The sequence below is a fragment of the Crinia signifera genome, chromosome 5 (genome assembly GCF_055691185.1).
Source record: "Crinia signifera chromosome 5, ASM5569118v1, whole genome shotgun sequence".
Classification (NCBI taxonomy): domain Eukaryota; kingdom Metazoa; phylum Chordata; class Amphibia; order Anura; family Myobatrachidae; genus Crinia; species Crinia signifera.
The window spans coordinates 313887159-313909886 of NC_139221.1; the positions used below are offsets into that span (position 1 = coordinate 313887159).

The following is a 22728-nucleotide window of genomic DNA, read 5'->3' on the forward strand; positions in this document are numbered from 1 at the left end:
AACCTCCCCCCCCCCGCGCGCCCCTCCCGCGATTCGCGGCAAAAACACCCGCTCCCCCGCGACCCCCCCTACCGCGATTCGCAGCAAAAACACCCCCGCGACCCCCCCTCCCGCGATTCGCTGCAAAAAGAACCCCCCCACGACCCCTCCCGCAATTCGCGGCATAACCACCACCCCGCGACCCCCCCCTCCCGCGAATCGCGGCAAACCCTCCCCCGTGACACCCCCCCCCCCCCCCGATTCGCGGAAAAAACACCCCCCGCGACCTCCCTCCCGCGATTCGCGGCAAAAAGAACCCCCCCGCGACCCCCCCTTGCACGATTGGCGGCACCCCCCTGCGACCCCCCTCCCGCGATTCGCGGCACCCCCCCCCGCAATTCGCAGCAGCCTCAGGATTAAATGGCACATGCAAAACACTGACATGGCTATGGTCGACAATGAAAAAGGTTGACATGAGTTTTTGAAGATTTATTTTAAATTTTTTTAATTTTTTCATATTCATTGTCATGTGTCGACATGGACACCAATGAAGTGACACACTTATGTCAACATTTACATGTGTTGACCTTTCTGTGTTGATTTTTTTCTTGTGGCGATTCGCGTCACACCCCCCGCAACCCCCCCTCCCGCGATTCGCGGAACCCCCGTGACCCCCCACCTCCCGCAATTCGCGGCAACCCCCCACCGGAACCCCTGTGAACCCCGCCCTCCCGCGATTCGTGGCACCCAACCCCGCGACCCCCCCCTCCCGCAATTCGCGGCACCCCCCGTGATTCGCGGCAGCTCCAGAATTAAATTGCACATGGAAAACACTGACATGGCTATGGTCGACAATGAAAATGGTTGACATGAGTTTTTGAAGTTTTTTTTTTCATTTTTTGAATATTTTCATATTCATTCTCATGTGTCGACATGGACACCAATGAAGTGCCACACTTATGTCAACATTTACATGTGTTGACCTTTCTGTGTTGAATTTTTCTTGTGGCGATTTGCGTCACCCCCCACAACCCCCAATCCCGCGATTCACGGCACACACACACGCACCCCCCCGCGATTCGCGGCAGCTCCAGAATTAAATTGCACATGGAAAACACTGACATGGCTATGGTCGACAATGAAAATGGTTGACATGAGTTTTTGAAGTTTTTTTTTTTCATTTTTTGAATGTTTTCATATTCATTCTCATGTGTCGACATGGACACCAATGAAGTGCCACACTTATGTCAACATTTACATGTGTTGACCTTTCTGTGTTGATTTTTTCTTGTGGCGATTCGCGTCACACCCCCCCCACCCCCCCCCCCCCGCAACCCCCACTCCCGCAATTCACGGCACACACACACACCCCCGCGATTCTCGGCACCCCACCCCGTGACCCCCCCTCCCGTGATTCACGGCACATCCCCCGCGACCCCCCTTACCATGATTCGCCGCAACCCCCGCCCCCATAACCCCCCTCCCGCGATTTGCGGCAACCCACCCCGCGACCCCCCTCCCGCGATTCTCTGCAATCCCTCCCCTCCCGCGATTCGCAGCATCCACCCCCCACAACCCCCCCCCCTCCTGCAATTCGCGGCACCCCCCGCGACCCCCCCTCCTGCAATTCGCGGCACCCTCCGCGACCCCCCCTCCCGCGATTCGCGGACACCTAAGTTGCAATACAGGGCATCTTTCATACAATTCTAACCATATTTCTCATAGACAAACGTTCACAATTTAAGGGGGCGCAGCCCCTTACGACGGTGTGAAGAGCGCCCGTAGGGCGCGATGAATCGCCTAGTTTTATTCAATAAATGAATAACCACCCCCAAAAACTACTGCCACAGTGCCCCTAGTGGTAGAGTCTGTGCTTACATGTTCTACCAAAGATGACTCCTTCCAACCCCTTGCCCCCGAAGCCAGCGACTGCATCTTCACCAGTGGGCAGACTGATGCATTATTTACATATCTTCTCGGATCCGCAGCTGGCACAGACTACACATTGTATGAATGTAAAGACCAGGTCGGGGTTCCCCAATACTCCCCTGCCCAGCGATATGTTGTCTATTGAGTATGTGCTGCCTGTATTGAAAGACCTGAGCTCAGTGGGAGCTTTGAAAGATTCATTCATGGTCCCACAGCTTTGCAGGCAGCAGGCCTTTAAAGGGATGCGGTCAAAATCCCGAATGGGTCATAATCCCGACAAGGACAAAATCCCGACATTTAAAATCCCGACAAGGTCAAAATACCGACATATAGAATGTACAGATGAAACTGTCAACATGACTTTGGGTCGACGGGTCGCGAGGTCGACATGGGTTTTTTCACTGTTTCTTGACCCGACATGTGCCGACAGGCGGCATTTCATGCCCTACCATCCACTAGGGTGTGGTGGGAGAATAAAATTGTGTGCCGAGCGCAGCGAGGCACCGTGCCCGAAGCATCGCAAACAACTGTGTCCATGTTAACTGTGTCGACATTTGGGTCAAAAACAGTGAAAAAACCCATGTCGACCCAAACTCATGTTGACAGTTTCACCTGCACATTCTATATGTCAGTATTTTGACCTTGTCGGGATTTTGTCCTTGTCGGTATTATGACCCATTCGGGATTTTGACCGGCGGGATTTCATACCAAATCCCCTTTAAATGTGCTATGTACTCTTTTTTGCAAATGGTGTTAGATGCTTTGACTCCAGCGTCTCTCTGTCTGTCTGTCTGTGTGTCTCTCTCTCTAGACCTATATCTATATATATTTATATTACAGGCAGAATGTGTCTTACTCTATATCTCTTTCCATTTCCAGCTTTTCCATTCTATCCAGAGGACGTGTATGGAGCTGCTGAAGGTCATTGAACAGTATCAGAAGCGGATTTGTTGTAAGTTTCTCCTGATTTCAATATTATTATTCTCTTATTTATAAATAAAATAATTAAAAAAGAAGTTAGAAGAAAGCTGTCATTATCAGGAGCACCATATAATTCTATAGACCATATTGACCTATCATATAACCTGCTATTGGCTCCTCCCCCCCTCCTCCGCTCCCATCACAGATCTCACCGGCGCAGCCTCTCTTCTCCACCCTATTGCCCAGATCTAGCCACCCCATGTGACTAGGTTCTTACACGGCCTGGGAGCATACAACATATGATGATAGGAGGGCGGAGCTGTAGCAGGATATTGGGAACTCCCCCTGTGATTGGATCTTAGTAACACGTGGCTTGTCTTCCTTTTTTTAGTTTTATCGCAAGAAGAAAATGAATTGGGGAAGTTCCTGCGCTCCCAGGGGTCTCAGGATAAAACCAGGGCTGGGAAGATCATGCAGGCCTCAGGGAAAGCTCTCTGCTTCTCCTCCCAACAGAGGTGCGTGGTCTTCATCCCCCCTTTATACTGCGCTTTTATGTTACATTATTGGATGATCTGTGCTGCATTATGTGTGTGAAATCTATTGAGATATATTTGGCGGGAGGTAATGAATTTAGAGTTCGTTATTGGTAGATTGTATCAGAACTACATCAAACTGAAAACAGACCGAAATAATCAATAACAACTAAACCTAGCGAGCACAAGAAGCATACTGCAGGGTTGGGGATGATATTTTGGGGAATAACGTCTACAGGTTATATATTCCATCCATGAAAGGTACCAGGAGAGGCAGCCATCTTGGGTACACTACATGTGATTACCCTGGGTGGAATAGGTCACACCTATTGGAGATGACACAAAATGGGTGGTTGCAGAACATATAATTTGTGTTGTCTTTCATTCTATCCACGAGCATACCAGGTGAGACAGCCATGTCGGGTGCACTGTGTAGGTTGCTCCCGGCAACTGGCATGCTGCCAGTGGTAGGTACAGCATGCTGGTATAGCATACAGTGGGAACGGACGTACAAGGTAAAATGTGAACAGCAAATGAGTACATAGCTTTCACCGGCTCAGAATCTGAGACGGAGAAAAGGAAAAGAAAACAAATTAGCACATGATGTGAGTGGGCACAAATCCAGCCCATACTTCTATCATAACGCCATGCTTCAGATGACGTGCTTTGCATACAGGCTGTGAGATGGCAGGCCTCCGAATTATTCATTTTTCTGGGGGATTCGGAGTCAGCTGGTACAGGGGGAGGGTTTTTTGAGCAAATTGTTTCACAAGCTAATCAATGGCCAGGAAGTTGCCGTCTCGCAATTGCTAAATGAATCGGAGCACGAATGCACACTCACTAAGACTGGAATTATTTTGTATGAATGAACATATAACTGTCAGAAATGTGTATGTCTGTCAGTGAGGCGGGGGATTATCCGCTGTCAGTGAGGTAGGGGATGGGTCACTCTCAGGGGTAGATTTATTAATATTCCCTTACCGTTCCTTAAGGGCGCAGGTTCGCTTCACCTCTTTATCGTGGTGAAGAGAACCTGACTTTCGCCCGTATTTATTATTGTGTGGCTGCACGTTATGGGAGTGTGTTATCCGCTCCTGCCGGGGATACGCTCCCTCCCATAATGACTGATGCGTTGGGGTCCGGCGGCGTCTTCTGCACATGCGCCGGATATCTTGGTCTCGCGTTGTGTGTCCGGCGCATGCGCAGTTTTCCGCTTGCTGATCTCCGGCGTCTGCAAATTCAAACTGCGCATGCACCGAGTAATGTTCGCCGGGGATGCTGTGTACCCGGCGCATGCGCAGTTTGAATTTGCAGACGCCGGAGACCAGCAAGCGGCGAAGAAGAAAGCAGGTGAGCCCCGCAGCGCCAGATAATTCTGGCGATATGCCCATGCGAAAAACAGAGGAGCGCGCTGCCATCCAGCATCTTAATAAATAAGTTATATTAGGCAGGCACCCAGTTAGATAACGTATATAACGTTATCCCTCCTTCCCCATAGCGCCGCCGTTACAGCACCCGCACAGCGGGTTTGATAGATGAGGGGAGGCGCTATCCCCTGCTTTAGCTCACAGGGATAGCGCATATGCCCCATAGCGCTGTTTGATAAATCTACCCCTCAGTGAGGCGGGGGATGGGCCGCTGTCAGTGAGGCGGGGGATGGGCCGCTGTCAGTGAGGCGGGGGATGGGCCGCTGTCAGTGAGGCGGGGAGTGGGCCGCTGTCAGTGAGACAGGGAGTGGGCCGCTGTTAGTGAGGCAGGGAGTGGGCCACTGTCAGTGAGGCTCAGCAACACTGGGCAAATGATTACAATCTGGATTTCTGTTGCAGTATGCAGATGGTAGGGTCAGAATGTGTAAGAAACATGAATCCATGGTACCTGCCTTGTGTCATTGGTTCCTGCTTGTGGTGCTATGAAGAATATTTTCTTACAACACCGTGGTTTAGGTATAATAAGGTGAAATTATGGAGTGTGCATCATAGTCGACAATAATTGGGTCGACCCCCAAATGTCGACATTGGGGTCTACCGAGGATGCGCTCGACTCCACACATTAAAAAAAAGTGGTCTCCTGAGCAGCGCCGCTTCTCGGGACTGCTCTAACGCAATAACAAGCGTCTCGGCCAGTCAGGCCGCTTGTCATTGTGCACGCCGTTTGTTGCCTACCCCTGCCCTAAACAGCCTAATGCAGGGGTTCGCAAACTCGATCCTCAGGACCCCACACAGTTTACATTTTCCAGGTCACCCGGCAGGTGCGCAGGTGCATTCATTACTAACTGACACATTTGAAAAGATCCACAGGTGGAGCTAATTATTTCACTTGTGATTCTGTGAGGAGACCTGCAAAACATGCACTGTGTGGGGTCCTGAGGACCGAGTTTGAGAACCTGTGGTCTAATGACATTTACTGTGAGTGTCATACTGCCGATTGTTGCGTGACCACTAGTAACACAGCCGGTATGTGTTCCTTCTCTCGTCAGGCTGGCACTGAGAATTCCTTTATCCCGGCTACATCAGGAGGTGGAGACCTTTCGTTTCCGAGCGATCTCGGACTCCTGGCTGACGGTGAACAGAATGGAACAGGCCAGGACTGAATACCGAGGGGTTCTGCTGTGGATGAAAGATGTCTCCCAAGAACTGGACCCTGATCTCTACAAGCAGATGGAAAAATTTAGAAAGGTATTTTATGCTGCAGAATTATATAAGCCTCTGTAAACCGGTGCTCCCTGCACGCTGCCATATTTCTGGCATTGTCTATCCAACAGATACATGAATACATTTACAAGTAATTTCCACTATTTGACATTTTATATATGAAATTCCTGTGTAGGCTATTACCAAATGTAATATTGTAAAATAACTGATAACTTATGACTCGGACGTCAGTGATCCGGATAAGTTTAAGTTCGATGGAGATCATAATGCATATATATTCTATTCTCACCGTTCATCAGTGTTGACTAATGTGCATGAGCATTTGGGAGTCATGTGATGTCACTTGGGCACTATCCGGAGGCACCAGAGAGGGCGCTGTTATGTTAAGCTCTCCTTAGGGCTATGGCCAGTCTTGTAGTCGGAGGGCTCTCTAAAGGCCATTGTTGGTAATGTATTAGCCATCTTTTATCCTAAGCTACTGTTTATGTTCATTTCTGCCTCTTCTGTGTCACCCCTGTCTGTCTAATCTTCCCCGGTAGAATGTAAGCTCTCACGGGCAGGGCCCTCTCTCCTCATGCACTTTTCTTGGAAAATGAATATCTCTGCCACCCTGATAATTATGTCGGTATCTTTTCCCCTGATGGAACTGTCTTTATTTACCATGCAGTTGTCCTAAATTTTATTTTACTGTTGTTTGTTATTTTTTGGTATTTGCTCATTAGGCGCTGCAGAACCCTTGTGGCACCATATAAATGATGATGATGATGAAAAAATTGTGCTATTGGTAGAGAGCCAGAGCTTCATGAACATATAGGCAGCACTGATGGTGTAATGGTTAGCATTACTGCCTCACAGCGCTGAGGTCATGGGTTCCATTCCCACCATGGCCTAACTGTGTGGAGTTTGTATCTTCTCCTCGTACTTGCGTGGGTTTTCTCCGGGTACTCCGGTTTCCTCCCACAATCCAAAAATATACTGGTAGGCTAATTGGCTCCCAACAAATTAACCCTAGAATGTCTGTGTGTGTACATGTGGTAGGGATTATAGATTGTAAACTCCACTGGGGCAGGGACTGATGTGACTGTTCAAATACTCTGTACAGCGCTGCAGAATATGTGTGCGCTATATAAGAAACTGTTAATAAATAAATGATAGATTAGTTGACAAGCCAAGGTGATAGGTAGACATAAGGACAGGTCGGACCATATGTTCGGGGATTACAGAATTCGCATATCTGTACTGCACCGTCCTCCTTTATCAACATGTTGATCGATCTATCCATGACAGATATATATATTCTGCTGTTTTTCACTATAGATTTGTTAGAGCTGAGATTTCTCTCGGTGTATATACTGAGAGCAGATTCTCATCACCAGCATTTTAGCCGCTTCCCTGTCTGCAAAGTGGTTACACCTGATAAGCTGTCATGTTGCGTTACTGCTACACATTCATGTTGTAGGGTCTGGGATGATGCCAGCAGGGGGTCACAATTCCATTCACTACTCTGGTTTGATCGGTCCCCGGCGTATTCGCACTGCGGACCGAAGTTTTGGCTCTGCGCATTCGTATAGTTGCATATGTGCGTGTCGCAGAGGTGCTCACACAGGGGGGAGGGGCGGGATGGAGGCGTGCAGGGGGATGTCGCATGGGGGGACACCCAGCGTTTCCTGGGCATGTTCACATAAACTGTGGGTGCACCCAGGAAAACGCAGGACGTCCTCCCCATGCGAACCCAGGCGGGCAGCTGACTACACAGGACACCAGCCCCCCGCTTCGTTCTCGGAACCGGACACCGCAATTATAGGTCAGTATAGACAGACTTATATTTGTGAAGAGGGGAAAACCCATTCGATGGTTGGTGGCCATAAAATGATTTCGCCCCCATACACTCAGCGGGCCGCGCACCATGGCGAATTTACGTTGCTTAGCGAGTCAACCAGAATCAGGCCTTTTGTGCGGCGCTGCTGTCGGCATCCGTTATCTGATAATTATGTAGTGCACCGGGCACGTTGTAGCGCAGCGGTATAATACCTGTAGAGGGCGTAGGGGCAGGTGGCTTTGTGTTACTGTATGTGGGTATAAGCCGAGCTACAGGGCAAGATATGACACATGGGGGCAGATGTATTAAACCTGGTAAAGTGATAATGTGGTGGCAATGCACCAGCCAATCAGCCCCCAACTGTCATTTATTAAACATAGCTGATCGTCTGGTGCATGATCACCTTCCGCTTTATCACCACGTTATCAGGCCTCATATATCTGCCCCGTTGTGCTGTAACCTGCGCTGTCCCATGTGTGTCTGACCTCCATAGCATTAGTCACTGCTTGTTCCCACGGGGACTATGGAGATTTTATTACAGTAAGATTTGTGTTAGGTCAGCTTGCAGAGCACCACTTTTAAATAACCTTCCTCAGTGCTCAGCACCTGCTGCATTCAGTGTGATGGAACTCTCCCCTCAGCCACTGTGTCATGCAGTCATCTGTGATGTGCAGTGCCTGCGCACAAAACTGCGTCAGGGCAGCGCTGCACTGTTTATTAAGGGTGGGAAGGTAACAGGAGTAATGTTGTGCAGTAATGGGTCAGCAGTTACCCCCGGTCCCTTCCTATTGCAGCGGAACATCGTAGACTTAGATTATAATTTGCCTGCTCTCAGTAGTGTGTGCGTGTACGTTGGCTTACTTAGCGTGCACAGGAGAACAAGGTGTCCAGCTCCTGCACACGAAATGTAAATTGCTTGAACAGCCCAATAAGCATTATATAACTACTAATTATAAGTACAGTGATTTTTTTTTTTTTTCTTTTAAATAAAAAAGTCTAGTAAAACTAATTATCAGTGTTGCTGTCAGTCCATTGTATGCAGGTCATAGAATGTTCCAGATACTGGTTGGTTGGAATTCTGTAAACCGCTTTCGCTAGTTTAGAAATGACTGACAGCAGTGAGTTGCCGGATTTTTGAGTATCAGCGTTTAACCCTTTGAGTGCCAGCGTCTCTGTAAGAGATGTTCAAAATATCCTCTAAAAGTCCCAGCGTCGCTTACATTTGTTATATAAATTCAAATAAAAAATGTGTACAAAAAAGATAAGATTTTCTATGTACAGTAAAGTAACATTACAGGTCAATATGATGAATAAAAATGTCTGCTGGCCAATTTTCACACCTATGTTGACAAATTCACTTGGCACTCAAAGGTTAAGGTATGAATTGGTTATGTTGACATTGCTAGAACGTCATCACCTGGTTTAAGGGTTATACGTATTTGCCGACGCCAGGTGCGATGAATGACATGGCGGGGGTGCTTCATTCCGCAGCATGGCCTCCCTAACGATATCGCCTGCATTTACAGAAGGCGGAGGACATCGCTAACGACCCACGGGAGCATGCATCGTGAATGATATAGCGTGTACACACTAGACGATATGCACGCAAATATCATCCGCATTATCCTGCATATCATTTCATTTTGTTGGTTTTGTGTGTGAAATCCCAGCGTCGACATTCTGGTAATGTTGACGCACAGTATGTTGGAATTATGGGCCTTCTACATTCAGGCTGTGTATGTCGGCATAATGTACCACGCCTGAAGGTTAATGTGTACAGTGAAATCATAAATATTTAGGATTTACAGTTATCCAATCACAAGGAACCACATATCGCTGAGGTTGGGGGTAGATCATGGGGGCAACAGTAATTAGGTCGACATGGGAAGGTGACGCATGGGAAAGTCAACATGAGTTTTTACAAAAATTTGGGGGTCAATTTCTACACTTGAGCGCGTCACGATTCGGAGCTGGTGTCCCACTCCGCTACCGCTGCTCCCGGCACACTTTACTATCCACGTGGAATATAGTAGGGATCGGTAAAGTATGGAAAAGTCCCCAAAAAATTAGATATCCTGAAAAACTCATGTCAACCTTTTCATGTCTTTCGCACTTTAATACTTTAAACGTTCTTTCTGCATATAATCTGTGGTGGGCCACTTAGTGTGTCGGTATGAGACAGACAGACCATGTGCTGGCTATTGATCTGCAGTATATAACCGCTATCGCTATGGCCCCCACACACAGCCGTGTAGGGCCATTTTGTAAGCGATGCAGTTAAATTAAGTAAAATCGCTCAGGAAATGCCTGTATATCGGTGTGTGTGTGTGTGTGTGTGTGTGTGTGTGTGTGTGTGTGTGTGTGTGTGTGTGTGGGCCCCATTAAGACAGAGGGCTAGATGCACTAAGCTTCAAAAGTGATAAAATGGAGAGTGATAAACAGCCAGCCAATCAGCTCCTGCCTGACATGTCACAGGCTGTGTTTGAAAAATGTCAGATGCTTAGTGCATCTGGTCCATAGACAGAAGGGTAAAATGTAACAAACGTTACATTTTGACTAAAAAGCTCACGTGAAATCTATTTTTTGATCATGTGTTTTGAATATTTTGGGGAAGGAAATGTTGTTTGTGTGGTACATGATATGCTTTCATTTTGATGCACAGCCTGTCATGAAAACTGATAACAAACGTTACCTGAAAAGACCATTTTCATGGAATGACCCAGAGGGTTCCGGACGGGATCCCGACAGTCATTAACCCGACGTCGGGATCCCGACTGTTAAAACACCGACGACCGGGTTACCGGCGGCTATTTTCCCTCGTGGGGGTCCACGACCCCCATAGAGGGAGAATAGAATAGGTGGCGAGCGTAGCTCGCCACCGTGCCCGCAGCGTGGCGAGCGCAGCGAGCCCGCAAGGGGCTTTGTTGCGCTGGCCACGCTGTCTGACGCCAGGCAGTCGGGATAATGACTGTCGGGATCCCGACTGTCGGTGGGTCATACCACACCCGACCCAGAAGTACAATTTACAGCATGTTATGTCTTCTTCCTCCACTAGGGGGCACAGGGAACACTGGGTATAACCTGGAGAAGAGCGAGTCTGGACATAAAATAGTTCCATCTTTATTCCCCAGGTTCCCCTTGTTACTGTTATTTTCATTTAATTTTTATTTTTGTGAGAGTGGCCTGTGAAAGGCGCCCTGCAGGACACCCTCAGAGACTCTCAAACACCCAGCACGGGGTTGGTGACTTCCAACGTGGAACTCTAAAAGCGCGGGCCTCCAAAATAAGAGTACACAGATGACTGCCCTACCCCTTGTGCCCTTGCTCTGCACACACTGGATTGCCAAAGCACCTTTAGAACAGGACAGCAATAACAGCCATTTCCATAGGGGTCTACAGCAGAGGAGGTGGCAGGTGCATCCTCCTCTCTCCCCTCCACCACAGACACATGCTGGGCAGCCATTTTACATTCATACCTTCCCTGAAAAAGTAGGTGTGGCCTGTCTCTCTGTATACCTCACTCTAGGCTGCTTAGACGTTAAGCTCCTCCTTTTTCATTGAGCAGCATAAACTCGCATCCGCAGGTATTTCGATTGTTAAATTGCCCTTAGCAGGTTTAGCAAAGTGAATCGGCCCCTGTAACTTTGGTAACAGAGGAACCCCACTTTAAATTTCATAAAGACACATTTTTGGGTGTAAATTATTGAGGAATTACCAGTCTAGTGTCCATGGCTCCACCATTGGTAAAATGCACATTCTCTGGCTGCGTTTTCTTTGTAATGCCGCCAGTACAGGCCACGTTTTAAGGATGCTTGAGTCCAGAGGAACTAATGAAGTCACCTGCTCTCAAGCATAGATATCCCTAAAATGTGGACCGTAATGGCACAATTTGAGAAACTGCTGTAATTCTTAATGGCTCTTTCTTCTCACAGAGGAAATGGGAGACTGTGAGATTCCCACTGGCCACCTATCCAATCTAGAACACGGGTGGCCAAACTGATCCTTGACTTCTACCAGAGTCCATGTTGTTTTCCAGGCCTCCTGTGGACCAGTAGAATGTTCCGGTTAGAAATGAATACACCTGTGCACCAGCAAGGTGGACTGGAAAATGTGATAGTTGGTGGTGACTCTGTGCACCAGCTTGTCTCGAAAACATGACAGTTAGTAATGACTACACCTATGCCCCAGCTAGGTAGTCTGGAACATGTGACAGTTAGTAATGACTACACCTGTGCACCAGCTAGGTAGTCTGAACAATGTGACAGTAATACCAACACCTGTGCACCAGCTAGGTAGTCTGAAAAATGTGACGGTTAGTAATGACTACACCTGTGCACCAGCTAGGTAGTCTGAACAATGTGACAGTAATACCAACACCTGTGCACCAGCTAGGTAGTCTGAAAAATGTGACGGTTAGTAATGACTACACCTGTGCACCAGCTAGGTGGTCTGAACAATGTGACAGTAATAACAACACCTGTGCACCAGCTAGGTGATCTGGAAAATGTGACAGTTAGTAATGACTACACCTATGCCCCAGCTAGGTGCTCTGGAAAATATAACATTAATGACTACACCTATGAATCAGCTACAGTAGGTGGTCTGGAAAATGTGACAGTAATGATTGCAGCTGTGCACCAGCTAGGTAGTCTGGAAAATGTGACAGTTAGTAATGATTGCAGCTGTGCACCAGCTAGGTAGTCTGGAAAATGTGACAGTTAGTAATAACTACACCTGTGCACCGGATAGGTAGTCTGGAACATGTGACAGTTAGTAATGACTACACCTGTGCATTAGATAGGTGGTCTGTGAAATGTGGCAGTAATGAATTTCATCGGTGCACCAGCTGGATGTTCTTGAAAACATGACCTGCTAGTAAACCTTGAGGACCGGTTTGGCCAGCCCTGTTCTAGAACATTATTATAGCACCGTGGCTGCTTAATGGCCTGAGATCCTGGTGTTCCCCTGCTGCAGCTGAACAGCTGCATGCTCTCTGCTTGTACCGGCATCAATACAAAGTACAGTATAAATATAGAAGCTTGCTCATCAGAAGAGATTACGTCAAGGCCTCACAGACTGCGGCGTACCTTTGAGATTCCTCTTCATCTGTTCAATTATGTAGGAGAGGGAATTAGAGGTCACACAGGAGGGGTGTTCATTACACGCAGCGAAAACCTGAATCCAATTTGTGGAGACTCCAACTTCAGAGGGGAAATTGCAACGCATGCAATCGATGGCAGAATCTCCTGCTATGCTCTCAGACTGCACAATATGTCAGTCATACTACACCTCGCTAAATGGCACGGTCCCCAGGCAGGGTAGTGTCTGCCGGTGCAGAGTGAGATGAGAGGGTATCATTGTAAGGAACCTGCAAAACCACCTCCAGTCTTATCAATTCAACCTCTTTCTTTGGTCCAGAGTCCGTGTCTCTGGCTAGAATTACATCATTGATGTTCGTACCACTTCTTATTAACTTCTGATTGGGTTAATCCAGCCAACCAGACGTGACTCCTTCAGTGGAGTGTTTTTGGGGTCCAGCATTCGGCAGGAGAGTGATCCCACAAGATTTGCTGCAGACCTATATCATTTTGTTGATCCACTAACTTCTTTTTGTATATTTAAGATCACTGTAAGAGATCTGCTGCTGTTTTTGTGTTCTTGAGAAGCTGAAGGTCAAAACCTTTAAACCATGCTGAATATATGCAAATGAATTCCCCTCCTAGTACAAAAGAGGAGTAGCTGTAAATTCAACAGGTGTTATCAATCCTGTAACATTATTATTGTTACTATCCTTTATTTGGCTCCACAAGGGATCCGCAGCGCCATTCTAAACCAGAGGGCAGGATCGGTGATGAAGTGAGTCTTTAGAGGCTGTTTGAAGTTTAGAGGAGAGTCTGATGGGGAGAGGTAGAGAGTTCCAGAGAAAAGGGGCAGCACGTGCAAACTATAATCACAGTCTCACAAAATACTGCGCTCCAATGTTAGAAAATGGTAACAATTCTAATGCTTATCCTCTGACTATTGACGATATGATTATTCTTTTATCCATAACGTTCACACTTTTGGGTTTCAAAATCTTGAACTTTCCTCCAATGATTTAGATATGGACTATAAAAAAAAAAAGTCTGTGTACGGTAGTAGGTCAATTCGTCTCTCATAGGTAGGCATGTGCAGAACCGGATTTACTCAGATATCAATACGGGATCTTATTGGCTATGTGACAGCTGATAGCCAAAGAGATCCCGTTTTGAGATCTGGGTTAATCTGGATCTACATATGCCTACTTACAGGTAAACAGAGTAGTTCCCATCCATATAAGGGTGTGCAGAGTATTTGATAGGTCACCATGTGTTACTTTGGCGAATATAGGTGCTCACATTTAAAGGAGTTTAATACACACATATCAGGTAATTAGACGTCTCCCAGTGTGGGTAGCCCTTTACATATATCCAAGTGTTATAAACTCTCTGCCAACCGTGCTTACATCTAACATCTAACCTCACATTTTATTCCGTCCCCCCTCTGGGAATATCCTTTTCCAAACAAGCAGTTGCTCCTCAGCCAGTGTATGCAGCCGGCAGGAGCACTGTGCATCACCAAGTGCCACATTCAAATAATCCACAGGTGACCTGGAAAACATGACCTGTGTTGGGTCCTGAGGACCGAGTTGGGGAACCAGTGATCTAGACTATCCCCCCTCCTAATTGGCAGATGAGTGCTTCACGTTGCCTGTTGTGTCTTTCTCTTGTCTTCACTGTGTATCACCAAAAATCAGAGCCAATCTAACAGACCCAATGTCATATTAAGACTCCGCACCCTAGAATTGCTCTAATGTGATTGTCAATATAATGAGTGTTACTAATGAACACAATAAATGAATTATGCCAAGACAGTGGTTCCCAAACTGTGTGCCACGGCACCCTTGGGGGGGCAGTTGCAGGGGTGCCTTGGATGGGTCCTCCAGCGCCAATTCAAATTATTAATGGTCTAGGTCAGTGGTTCCCAGTCCTAGTCCTCAAGTACCCCCAACAGTGCACATTTTCCAGAGACGGAGAGGGATAGATGTAGGAAAGGTCGTTCAGGGGTACACGCGCTATACTCCCACGTTATGTCAGGGGATATCCCATATCGCCATCTTGATGTGGCAGTGCGGTTCTTCGGTCTTCTAATGCTCTGTGGAGCTTGCTGGTCTTCGGCATCTTCAAATTAAAACCCTGCATGCGCCGGGTATACAGCGCCATCCATTTCCCAGCATCCCATGCAAACATTACCTGGCTCTGTTTTAATTTGAAGACGCCAAAGACCAGCAAGAGCCGGGGAGCATTAGATGGCTGGAGATACAGCTCACATCCGCTCGGCGAGGCCCCTAATTCCAGAGGGGTAATTTAACGTACTCCCATATCCAGATAATGAATAATAATACATTCTGGCGATGTCCCCGGTGAAGCAGGTCATGTGATTTAAGGATTGTTAAGCACATGATGATACATCTACCCCAGAATCACAAGTGAAATAATTAGCTCCACCTGTGGATCTTTCAAAATGTCTGAATAATGAGTGCACCTGTGCAGCGGTGGGGGGTACTTAAGGACCGAGGTTGAGAACCACTGGTGGGATGCGGTCAATATGCCGGCGGTCGAAATACCAACGCCGCAATCCAGACCGCCGCAATCCAGACCGCCGCAATGCCGGCACTTTGTCCCTCTATGGGTGTCCACGACACCCATAGAGGGAGAATAAAATAGCGTGCCAAGCGCAACGAGGCACCGGGTGAGCGCAGCGAGCCCAACAGGAGGGCGGGGGGGGGGCATCCGGCGCCGGGATTCCGGCATCAGTATTTCGACCGCCTGTTTATCATACTGGACCCCCACTGGTCAAGGTAATGGTTGGTGACTGCCAGTTATAAAACATGTGACATAAAAGAGAGTGAGCATAATTTGGAGAGGGGTGGGGTAACTTTTTCTGTAGTTGTATCAGAGGTAGTGATTACTGCACCTCTTAGGGGGGTATGCAATCCCGGCCAAAATTTTCGCCACCCGAAAAAACAGCCGAAATTTGCCTTTTCAGAGGGGGGGGGGGGGGGGTCGAAATGACATGGGTGAAAACGACCATGAATTCGCAAAGAACCACGTGACTTTGCGGGTGACGTTTTTTTCACCTGCCAAAAGTTTGGATTGAATATCCCCCTTAACCTTTCATTATCTTATCTTTGATACTTTCCTTTGTTTTGTAATACACTAATTAAGGTGCGGGATTCCTTACTGCATGAGGGGATGATGGCAAATTCACCAACGGAATCTAAAAATGGATTGGATTCTATTCTCACTAGAAATCATATCTTCTGTCGCTATAATTAGCAGAGGACATGATTGATCTGGGAAATGAATCCGCTGTGCATTGTAGTGGTTAGGAAGGACTTCTCCATTCTTTATGTACCCTTGATCTAAGCTGTTACTTTAGGGCAGGGCTGGGCAACACCGGCCCTCCAGATGTTGATGAACTAGACATCCCAGCATGCCTTGCATCAGTTTCAGCATGGCCACATAGCAAAACTAATGCAAAGCATCCTGGGATGTGTAGTTCATTAACATCTGGAGGGCCGGTGTTGCCCAGCCCTGCTCTAGGGGGACTTTTGTTACCTTTTAACCCAAACTTTTTGAAAGAGTTAACTAAATAGACCCCTGTATTTTTTTTATTTTTTTGTTACCCTTCACTGCGTCACTAAGGTTATATGATGACAATGTTCTAAGCCTGTGGTTTGGGATTTTGCTTTGTGCTATTGTCCGTGCCAGGACTCCCTGCTCTAATCCCATATTTGTTACGAATGATCAGTGATAATTCTCTGGTTCCCCGGCGTTGGAGCAACCTGTCCTGCTCGCAGGAACATGTGGTAGCCCAGCCATTGTCAAAGTATTCTCCTGATCGGATCTGACATAATCGGCCTTTGTGTTTCTGTTGGTGGATGATGATTGCCGTCCCTGCTGGACAGAATAGCGTTACACAAAGTATAATAAGAGCTGCCGCGGTTACGGGGGTAAGAATTGGGAACTACAAGTTGTCCTCACACAACCAAAAATGTGAATTTTTTTTCTTCCTTTTTTAAATCTAATTATAACATTTAAATATTTACGCTTCTGCGGAGCAATTCCGTATCGTCCTTTCGTATTGTCCTTTTTGTGAGGTCAGCAGTTATGTCACCATTATTGGGGACCACGCATAACGTTTTACTATGGGGCAGCAGGGAGTGATGGGGTATTGCACTCCGTAATGGTTTCGGCCTAGAGCACGGGTGGCCAAACCAGTCCTCGAGATCTACCAACGGTCCACATTTCCCAGACTCCCTAGCTGGTGCACAGCTGTAGTCATTACTAACTGTCACATTTTAAAACCTGCTGCTTTTATTCCTACTATAGATCCACAGGTTGCCTGGAAAACATGCACCGTTGGTAGATCTTGAGGACAGGTTTGGCCACCCCTGGCCTAGAGGATCGACCCGTGTTTAGGTCCACAATACCATGGTCAACGGCGTCTAGTTAGATGCCTAAACTACGCTTGGCGCACTATTATAATCTAAATTTGTCCACTTGGATAATAAAGTAGGAACCAAGGAGACCGGCACAAAAAAAAAAAAACCACGAAAAACTTGTGCTACTGTTGACCCATGTTCCCATCGATCCTTCACTTCCCTCGATCTAGCATCACTGTCTTTCTAAAAGGGGTTGACCAAGTTTAGACGTGTAACTAGACACCTTCCGGCACTAGTGGTCCGCCATGGTATTGTAGCCTTCAACCGCCGTTTGTATACGTTCGGTAATTACATTCTCTGGGCAGAATGACGCATGTTAGTGTTCTTCCGCTGGACGGGTTGCCGTTTATGCCAATTTGTTAAATTGCAACACGTTATCAATGGCGAAATCACTTGCTGTGATGGGCATGTAGCACTGTATAAGGCACTAATGTGATAACGTATATCAGAACGTACGGTGTACAGTATTCATTCTCCTATCACTGCTGTTGCTGACCCACACGGCTGGACTAAGGGATGCTGGGGGCCCCAGGGCACCTAACTTGTGGGGGCCCCTACCAATACAGTTGGGATCATGATGATAGACTGGAGATATTATAAAAAATCTCAATTTGTAAATTATAGTAGTGTTACAAGTGTGCGTGCCCAGTACACCTTAAGGAATGGGGGGGGGTGGGTACTTATGTAATATCTGGGCTCCCGTTTTTCTTATGAGACCGCGTCCCCTCGCTGCACTCGCCACGCTTCGGGCACGGTGGCTCGCTGCGCTCGCCACACTATATAAAATCAACTCCATGCGTAGTTGGATAGTAGGGGTATGAAAAAATGGGGTGCATTTAACATGGGAGCCCAGATAATACATAAGTACCGGGGGGTGTAATAGGGTGTGAGAGATCTTTTATGATAGTTTTCTGTTTTAAAGCGGCAATCATTTATACTACAAAACCAGGTTGATTGTGCTTGTAAATGATTGCCACTTTAAAAAAAAAAAAAAAAAAAAAGGTAGAACTCACCTTCTGATTCTCACACCCTATTAAATTCCGTTCGCAGAACCCACAGTTCATGTTATGCCCTAGTCCCCGCCCATAAGCACACACACACATATGATGTAGCAATATGTGGAGGACCTTTGTGTTTACGGGTGGTCCCTGGGTGAACATAAAATCCAGCACAGCTGATCCACATTCTGGTGTCTGAAATTGGAGTGCGTTATCTGTGTATAATGAGACATTTCTATAATACAAATATAATAACTTGTGGTATTATTGCATTTGCTGCTTAAGCAAATACCAGCATTAGTAAGGATTACCAGGTATGTGTACTGTAGCCAGTACCAGTGCATAACAACATAGAATTTGACGGCAGATAAGAACCACTTGGCCCATCTAGTCTGACCCTTTTTTAAACATGTTACCTCAAACCATATTTGATCCTTATTTCTTTGCAGGATATCAATATGCCTATCCCAAGCATGTTTAAATTGTACTTGCCTCTACCACCTCTGATGGGAGGCTATTCCACTTATCCACTACTCTTTCTGTGAAGTAATTCTTCCTCAGATTTCCCCTGAATCTTCCTCCCTCTAGTTTCAGTGCATGTCCTCGTGTTCTGCTGCTCCTCTTCCTGTGAAGAATGTCTCCCACCTGTACCTTGTTAAAGCCCTTGATATATTTGAATGTTTCTATCATGTCCCCCTTTTGCCCTAAAATATACATATTAAGATCTTTTAGTCTTTCCTGGTACGTTTTGTGATGTAGGCCATGCACCATTTTAGTTGCTCTTCTTTGTACAGTCTCTAATGTATTTATATCCTTCTGGAGATATGTCCTCCAGAACTGAACACAATACTCTAGGTGAGGTCGTACCAATGACCTATACAGTGGCATTGACTTGCCTTCTTCATTGCTTTGTTACATTGCCTACCTGCCTTTAAGTCCCCTGAAATAGTGACACCTAGATCCCTCTCTTCCTCTGTAGTTTCCATTATAGTGCCATTTATACTATATTTAGTCATCTGTATGTTAGTGCTTTTAAACAGAACTGCGAACAATAAAATCTGTATTGGGGATTGGAAATCTAGTTATATACATAACATTGTCTTCATTTCCTATAGGTTCAAGCCCAAGTGCGTCATACCAAAGCTGCGTTTGACAGGCTGAAAACAGATGTGTGTGAGAAAGTGGACCTTCTCAGGGCCAGTAGATGTAACCTCCTGTCTCACGTTTTGACCACATATCAGGTAATAACGCGTTTCGCGATCCAATCTGCGCCGCACTTGTTTCCAGACTTCACAGCTTGAGGTCCTTCAGACATCGCAAGAGTTTTAGTAGTTGACTAGAATCTTCATTTGAAAATTGTTTGCAATGTTGTTGTCAGGCTGGGTACACACTAAACTTTGTACATTTTGTCATTCAGCGGCGAATCAGAATGATAAATCGAGCCACATCATCCTGTGTGTACAAACTATTGCGCGCTCCCGTGAGTTGTTTGCCGCTTCTTTTGCTCGTCCCTACATGCTGCCCAGTTTGGGGATGTTATTAATGATGATTAGCGCAGTGTATACACACTACTAATATATATCCAATATATCGGTAACGTCCAAATTTCCGAATGATGCACGATAGATTGCCCAGTGTGTGTGCACTCATCATCATTCATCCGGGAGATCAATGGAAATCGTTGACAACATTGCATTGTTTGCCCTTCTAGTAGACAGGTTCTCAAACTCGGTCCGCAGGACAACACACAGTGCGTGTTTTGCAGGTCTCCTCACAGAATCACAAGTGAAACAATCAGCTCCACCCGTGGATCTTTTGAAATGTGTCAGTCAGTAATGAGTGCATCTGTCGGGTGACCTGGAAAATGTGAACTGTATAGGGTCCCAAGGACAGAGTTTGAGAACCACTGTTCTAGTGTGTACCCAGCTTTACCCTGACCTATTGCTTGTTCCGTGCCTCAGTTGTCGTTTCTTGCTTCGGTAGACAACACTACTTCACTTTTGGGAGAAAACCTCTCACACAATGGCTGCAATACATGAGAGCTTCAAGGGTTACCAGCCGTATGAATTCACTACACTAAAGGTAAGCGGCTTCTTTGGTGGTCATGAATTTCAGTGGATTTCAATGGGAAATGACTAATGCAGAGCCATCTAGGAGCCAGCAGCAGCCTTTAAGAAATCATTATTATATTCATCAGTAGAAATGAACGTTAGATATCCAATATACCTAGGAATTACTGCTGGCACCTATCTCCTGGCATTTGTCCAGCCCCGACATAAGCACTAGCCTAGCAGACATTGGCGTAGGGTGTGCAGACAAGGGGGTACACTTACAGCCACTCAGCCATGATACCAATCGGACCTGGGGTGCAGAAATCGCATTGATCACTTTAGTGGAACTTTACTGACCCTGCATTATCTTAGACTGGTGTGATATAAAAAGTCCGCTTTTTAGAACGTCGAACTGTTAACGTGTTTTAAATGTCGACATGGATGTCAGGTGGACCAGAAATATGTTGTCATTCACAAATGTTGACATGGTTAGTAGTCTTCATTCTAGCACCATGCTCCTTGAAAAATCCTTGTAGTTCCTCCTTCCTGCCTGCGGTGTCACTGTCTGCTGTAGTGTTTCTACAACGGTCTGGTTGTATCTCAACACTGTGACACAAACCAGACTGTTCTTGAAGTATCACAGCAGACAGCGACACCCCAGGCAAGAAGGAGGAACTGCAAGGATTTTACAAGTTCATATACCTGTATATTGACAACTGAATGTTGACCTACAGGATATTTTGCATATTTTAGCCCAACCATAAAAATAAAAAAAATGTTCTGTCAACATTTGCTGGTTGCCATTTTTCATGTTGGCATAACGTCTGTGTCGACATACTGACCGGATACCACCTTAGACGCGGATCTGTATTCTCATTCATAAAACACAACTCTATTTACGCTCTGCGTATTTCATTTATTTCCAGTTTCTTATATAGTGCAGCCAATTCCGTTGCGCTTTCCAATAGAATTTGCCCTTCTCCCTTGTGTCTGTGTTTAGTATTGCATTAATGTTTGTCCAGTAGTGTTGTTATGTTCAGTGTGTATTTAGAGTTGCAAGTAGCTTTACAATCTGATTTCCTAGCCTCATTTGTGTATTCTTTTTATGTGCATTTTTTCTTTTAATACCTCTTTTTATAAATATATATTGTTTAATAATTGAATACATTTGAAGTGTTGACAATTGGCAGCAAGCCTGGGGAAGCGGCCATTTTGTGCACAGAGCCAATGAGAAGCTGCCTTCTCAGCGATGTCACTAAGCATCTATTGGACTGCTAGACATATAGGACTTCAGATGAGAATGCATTATTCCTTAATTGTTACTCATTTGCAAAGTATAAACAACCTGGTTTTGCCCTGTAAATGATTGCTGCTTTAACCCCTTCCTGGCGCAGCATGTTTTTGCCTTCCTGACAGAGCCCTTTTTTTCAAATCTGACATGTATCACTTAAGTGGGGATAACTTTTTTTTGCTTTTACTTATCCCAGTGATTTTGAGATTGTTTTCTCGTGACACATTGTACTTCAAGTTAGTGGTAAATTTGGGTCGATACAGTCTGTGTTTTTTTGTGAAAAATACCAAAATGTCGTAAAAAAATGGAAAATTTAGCAATTTTCAAAATGTTAAATTTTCTGCTTGTGAGACAAATAATCATACCACTCACAATAGTTAATAACTAACATAGACCATATGTCTACTTTATGTTTCCATCATTATTTCAACATCCTTTTAATTTTTTTGGACACTAGGAGGCTTAAAATATGAATAGCAAATTCTCAAATTTTCAAGAAAATTTCAAACACTGATTTTTTTTAGGGACCAGTTCAGTTCTGATGTGACTTTGAGGGACTTGTATGTGAGACACCCCCATAAATGATGCCATTTCAAAAACTGCACCCCTCACATTATTCAAAACAGCATTTTGGAAGTTTGTTAACCCTTTAGGTGTTTCACAGGAATTAAAACAAAGTGTAGGTGAAATTTCAAAATTTCATTTTTTTTGCAGATTTGCAATTTTAATACATTTTTCTAAGGAACACAGTAGATTTTACTAGAGAAATGTGACTAAAAATTGATTCCCCCAATTCTTTTGTTTTCATAAATATCCTATATGTGGCCCTAGTGTGCACGTTGACCAAACCACAGGCTTCATAATAGAAGGAGCACCTACTTGATTTTGGAGCCTCCTTTTTATGAGATTATTTTTTAGGCACCATGTAGGTTTCTAGGCACCATAAGATGCTAAAAGTTAGGAACCCCCCCACAAGTGACCCCATTTTGCAAACTACACCCCTCAGGGAATTCATCTAGGGGTATAGTGT

General features: G+C 45.9%; 1 protein-coding gene across 2 annotated transcripts in view; it reads left to right on the forward strand.

Annotated features, from left to right (window-relative positions):
- Window positions 1–22728, forward strand: part of ICA1 (islet cell autoantigen 1) — a 65085-nt gene that overhangs the window by 19413 nt on the left and 22944 nt on the right. For both annotated transcript variants that reach the window (XM_083144826.1, XM_083144827.1), the window contains exons 4-8: window positions 2788–2860; window positions 3221–3344; window positions 5839–6037; window positions 19472–19597; window positions 20340–20438. In XM_083144826.1, the coding sequence (XP_083000952.1) occupies window positions 2788–2860; window positions 3221–3344; window positions 5839–6037; window positions 19472–19597; window positions 20340–20438 (621 nt within the window). The remainder of the gene's footprint in view (window positions 1–2787; window positions 2861–3220; window positions 3345–5838; window positions 6038–19471; window positions 19598–20339; window positions 20439–22728) is intronic.